This window comes from Rhinolophus hipposideros (assembly GCF_964194185.1).
Source record: "Rhinolophus hipposideros genome assembly, chromosome: 13".
In the NCBI taxonomy this organism is placed as follows: domain Eukaryota; kingdom Metazoa; phylum Chordata; class Mammalia; order Chiroptera; family Rhinolophidae; genus Rhinolophus; species Rhinolophus hipposideros.
The window spans coordinates 66625240-66630778 of NC_138059.1; the positions used below are offsets into that span (position 1 = coordinate 66625240).

Below are 5539 nucleotides of genomic sequence, written 5' to 3' on the forward strand. Positions count from 1 at the left end.
CTACTGAAGCAGTAAAACATAGGTAATTTCAAAACTTACACTCTTAGACTCCACGTAAAGATTAATTTTTTGTACATTAATCAAACTGTTTGTTTACTAAGACACTGAATTTCTTGTAAAACAGGGTTGATACCCTGAGTTTATAAACGAAAGGACATTAATTTCTTTCCAGAATTCACTAAACTCACTAATCCAGAGAAGTAGCTTCAAAGACCAAAGAATTTAAAGAAATTTCTTAAATATATAGAAGTCTAGCAACTTCCAAATACTAAAAAGTACTGATTCTGGTGCAACAGTATCAAAAGAATTAAACAGGCCATCCTTTTCATACCCACCAATGAGGACTACAAATGTTTTCCATTTTATTATTCGTACTGCATGTTACACCCTACACTTAAAACTTTCAGTTCACTGGTCTAGGTGAGCTGATACATAAAACATACAGGAATGTTACTTATAAAATACTCAAACTTTCTATTTAAAGTTTTTGCTCACTAGTTTCATTAGGAGTGCTCCAGGTACTCTAAAATAACTTGCATCAATGGGTACAAATTTCATTCCTTCCTTCAAAATATACAATTATTAAAACTTACCTAAGTAAGGACATAAGATACAAGAAAAAGAACATAAAAATGGAATGCAAAAAGAAAACGTTTATATGGTATTTTATAGGCAAGCCAAAGCCTGTGAAAACGGCATTTCAGCAACAGAATTTTTATTTGTAAACTGCTTTTAACCACCTTACCTATAAAGCATGCACAAAGGCTGTGAAATAGCCTTTCTTAGAATACACCCATTTGGGCTAACTCAAAGGCACAATTCAAAAGTGAAAAATAAATGGAACCTAAAGAAAAGAATAAATGAATGAACTAATCAGAATAAAAAGAGATTTCTCTTTTGTACGGAAAGGTCCTTAATAAACCCAAGGAATGTTTTTCCAAGATACAACTGAACCCTAGTTTTGCATTCAAGAGCTGTGGACTTGGCTTAATTTTAGCACACACCAAGATTTTCCGTAAGAGTTAAGGGACAGCAGCGACAGGCTAACAGAAGTCACCAAGACAACACATTTCAATTTGAAAACAGTCGCTGTTTATTTTATTAACTGACCAGATTACAAAAATACCCATGGTAGATACCTGAAAAGAAAACAAATAAACCCATTAAAGAAACCACCTTAACAGCTAAGAATTAACATACATCAGGATTATAAGAAAAATACTAATTCAGTTTCCATTTTTAAGTAGGAAAAAACCTGGCCTTGCCTCCCTCCATAAACGTCTTCAAAAGGAGCAACCGAACTAACCATAGTAATGTAAGATGGCTGATTGTTTTCCACACTAAAAGTATCGATTAGAACTCAACCATCGCCTTACTGATATTTAGTGGGAGAAGTATGCGCGATTACGACTTATCCCCCAGTATTACTGAGCAGTCCACTTCTCCCCAGGCACCGCTGCTCACCTCAGTTCATCCTCCTAATCAGCCTGTTGATCTGGTCTTCCCTGTTGCCAGCATCTCCTCCTTCTACGAAGTGGGTGGTCTTTTTCTTCATGCCACCTCGTGGAGAAGACAATTTGAAGGGCCAGAGGAAGTTGTTTGCTTCTTTGAAGCGTTTTCCAACAGTGTAGATCTCATGAATCAGATCCTCCATGCAGATGATGCCATATTTACCTGAACATGTTAAGGTTATTTGATGAGAATTGTTACTTTGTGGTTGTTAACTTTTTAAAAGATTACTAAATTTTAAGGCATTCCGCAAGTACAATTATAGGATGGAACGTAGAAATAAATAGTGTAAAGAGGGAAACGCATGGTTAAGATTAGGTTCGAGCCAATAAAATCATACCTTACATTTTCCAGCCTTAAACATTGTAGGGAATATGTGAAGGCTCACAAGTAAGAAATGCAGGGCCACAAGAGGTCAGAAAATACCAACGTTGTCTAATATCACACTTTTCCCCGAATAAGCAACCTACCAAGAGACCGAGCAATCAATGTGTTATCTGTCAGGGCAATTCGCTGTTTGTTGATTTTGCCATAACCACGCTTGTAGATCAATTCATTTACGGACTTCAGGTTTGGGTACCTGACATAGGAAAGACAAATGTAAGTGAACAAAGACCTACAGCTGTCGAAACACCTAAAATTCACCTTGCCGACGCAGTCAATTTCCCAAAAGGAATATCGAAGGGACAGACTTACCCCCATGCGATGTATGGCTCCACGATCCTCAGCATGTTAATGGAAGCCTTGTTGAGCTTGACAAAGGTGCCATTGAAGATCTGGCGAAGGCGAAGCAGCTGCAACACCTTCCGGACCTTTGGGCTCACGCCATTGATGCTGCCGGGAAAAGACCAACACATTTACTGGACGTTAATCAGAACTTTCATTAACAGAGGACAGGAAACTCAGCTGCGTAACTTCGGACAACACAAGCCCCACCGAAACAGACAGGAACCCTCTCTGTTCCGAAGACCACTGGGGGCTTTCCCGTAGGCGGCTAACCTTTTCCGTCACCTGTCCCAACCTGCCACCTCCTCCAGTAAGCTGTCTTTGGACACATACCGGAGACATTTAAAACTTCCCCTGAGCCTTTTACCACTTCTCGTTTTGCACACATCTTTGCTACAGCACGTGTGTGCGGCTGCCTTTTGCCTCCTTCTGAGGTTCAACTCCAGGACACTAAAGTCAGGTGCTCCGTGAGGGAACGGATAGCAGCTCTGGGCCCAGGGCGTGCAACTAAACTGTTACAAACCAGCCCCCTCTCTTGCTCAGACTGTCCCCCCGATATTTTTATCCCCACCTTTAGGAACCCAGGCCCCCACGAGTGACGCTTGGCTGGGCGGGGACCACACCGCTTCCCCTTGAAAACCAGCAAGAACGGCACGGACCCTCTGATCCTGATGACAAATGCCAGCTTGGGCTCCGCAGGCACGTAGAAGTTGCCGGCTTTCCTTGCCATCCTCGCCATGCGAATCTCCGTCCGGTACATCTGCCTGTATTCTTTGTGGTAGTGCTTGGCTTTTTCATAGATGAGCTTCCTCCTCGCCTTTCGAAGCTGAAACACAAGTGTTCCGTGACCGGGTAGCTCCCCAACACCCCCAGCGCGGTCCCGAGAAGAAAACTAACCTTCCGGGGAGGCTTTCCTGCCGGGGGTGCATGAGCACCCATCCCCCAAGGCAGGGCCACCGTCTCCGGGGAGGCCACTCCCCCGAGCTCCCCTGCCTCACCAGTGCCACCGGGGAAATGGGTGAGCAGGGCCTCCTGGTCGTCAATCCCCAAGCCACGTCTGACGCGGTGGGGGCCTTACAAAAAGCTCCCTTACCATCTTTTCGGCGAACTTCTTTCTCAGGCGCTTGATCTTCAGCTCCGCGAAATTCCTGCGCTTCTTCTTGAGGGTTTCGGGCACGGCGGGGACCTTCTTCTTCTTCTCCCTGGCGCGGGCCGACATCAAGAGGCCGTCAAGCTCCCCGCCCCACGCTTCCCGCACGCGCCCACGTCACAGAAGGACGGTCGTGGACTCTCTGCACCCTCGTCTCGCTCGCCGCTCGGACACGCCACGGCCACGCGTGAAGCGGCGGCCTGGAGGGCGTCTCCGTGCCCACAATCACCTTCCCCACTCGGCACAGCTGTCACCGGGCTGACAACGGCACGTCTAACCCCCGACCAGCCCCGGCCTCCCGCAAACACCTGCACCCACGCGAGGCCAGCAGCACGCGCAGCCCGAGACCGCTGCGAGGCACGGGGGCCCTAGACTCGGAACCAGGGCCACGCAGAGCTCCCACGCCTCCCTCCAAAGACAGCGGCCGGGACAACAGCCCGGGCCCGCGCACCTTACGCTCCCACGCGTCTCCCCACTCCCAGCAACTCCGAACCCCCCGCCCCAGCTGGGGCCGCCTGCATCCGGGGCCGCAGAGCATCATAAACACACAGACACGTGGGGAACGGTCCAGGCTACAGTCCCATCCAAAGAGCGTGACGCTAAAGGTCTCCGGTTTAGGGGATGGAAGAGGATTCTCGAGAGAACGAGGAGCAACTTACGGTGCAGCCTCCATGGTTCCGGCCGGGAAAGCTAAGAGGAAGTCGGCGCATGCGCACTGTTCACTTAAAGACGGCGAGAGGGAAGCCCCACGACTCATGGGTGTCCCACGATAAGCCAGAAAAGAACTCTGAACTCAGAACTCTCCCTGCGGACTCCAAATTAAGACGTGCCGGATTCAGCCTCTTAGGATCAAGTTTCTGGTAAAATGTGTATGGGAAAAATGCGTGCACCGATTAAACTTTAATCAATACGACGAGAGCAAAGAGTGCCGACAGCTCGACTACTCGGGGTCCTAGGGCTTAGGTTGAGTAGACCGGGTACGGATCGAATTGCGCCCAGTTCTGTGGGCAACTGACACGCCGCGGGGGTGCGAACTACAACTCCCGGCATGCATCAGCTTCGCGGCCCGCCCGCCCGGCGGGAGGCCAACACTTGCCTGGGACGGGACGCGAACAACGCGGTGGCGATTCCAGCCAGGGAAAAGGAGAGCCTTTGGGCCCACGTTACAAAGAGCTGCCTGCGATTCTAAGTCGCTCCCGAGCTGCGGCTCGGACCCCTTTGTCGGCTCCCTGCCCACCGCAGTCGCCGACTCCAGCGCCCCCATCGCCGCGCCGCCGGGGTCCTTTCGTTGCTCCGCCCGACGGGGCTGTCCTTCGCGGCGCCTGACTGCAGGGCGGGCCGTCCCGAGTCCCCGGGTTGATCCAAGTGGAGGGACAGGGACGAGCGAGGATCGGGCGGCGGGAGGAGGACGGTCGGGACACCCCCGACCTCCGGGCGGGGCAGGCCGAGGTCGGGACGCCCCACGGCAGGGGGCGTGAGCCGCGCGGGGAGGTGCGACGCGGGATGGGGGCAGCGGCCACGGCCGTGTGCGAGGGGCTGCCCGGCCGCGGTCCCGCGGACGGCGGGCGGGCTGGGGGCTGGGCCGGGGGCGGGGTGCGCCCGGGGGCGGGGAGGGCCGGGCGGAGGGAGGGCCGATGCCGCCGCTGGCTCTTCCCGGTCGCGGGTTATATAGCGAGGAGCGTGGATCCCGCGCAGAAGCGGCCAGGAGCGCCCCGACCTGCGAGTGGCGCTTCGCTGCGGAGCCCGGGGCCCGAGTGACAGCGGCGGGGAGGGCGGCCAGGGGCCCCGAGACCGCGGGGCAGCTCCGGGCTGCGCGGAGCGAGCCGCCTGTGCCGGCGCCCCCGCCGCCCCGCACCCCGCTCCGCCTCCTCGCAACTCGGGGCGAGTTGACAACCGCCGCCGCCGCGCGCCCCGCGCCGGGAGACACGGAGCCGGCGGCCCGGCCATGAGGGCGGCGCGCGCCTGAGTCGCGGCTGTCAGCGCTGCGGGGCGGGCGGGCGGCCGCCGGCAGGAGGCGCCGAGCCGGGCGACCGCCGCAGCGGGCACAGCCCGGGGCCAGCGCGCGGAGCACGGACCGGCGGGCGGGCGGGCGGGCACCGCGGGGGCGGGCGCGGGCGCGGGGCGCAGACGGGCGCCCCGGGGCGGGGAGCCGGG

General features: G+C 54.1%; 1 protein-coding gene across 3 annotated transcripts; it reads right to left on the minus strand.

Annotated features, from left to right (window-relative positions):
* Positions 1–1046: 1046 nt before the first annotated feature.
* RPL7 (ribosomal protein L7) lies at positions 1047–4956 on the minus strand. 3 transcript variants are annotated; one of them, XM_081070376.1, is made up of 8 exons: positions 4482–4956; positions 4045–4242; positions 3329–3437; positions 2895–3061; positions 2206–2343; positions 1980–2089; positions 1465–1674; positions 1047–1139 (listed from the first exon to the last, which is right to left on the minus strand). In XM_081070376.1, exons 2-7 carry the CDS (start codon positions 4140–4142, stop codon positions 1466–1468), a joined length of 831 nt encoding a protein of 276 aa, XP_080926502.1. In that variant the 5' UTR covers positions 4143–4242; positions 4482–4956; the 3' UTR covers positions 1047–1139; position 1465. The 3 variants fall into 3 exon arrangements, with proteins under 3 accessions (XP_080926502.1, XP_080926503.1, XP_080926501.1); XM_081070377.1 differs by lacking the exon at positions 4045–4242 and having other exon boundaries at positions 4482–4948; XM_081070375.1 differs by having other exon boundaries at positions 4045–4948.
* Between the last annotated feature and the right edge of the window lie 583 nt (positions 4957–5539).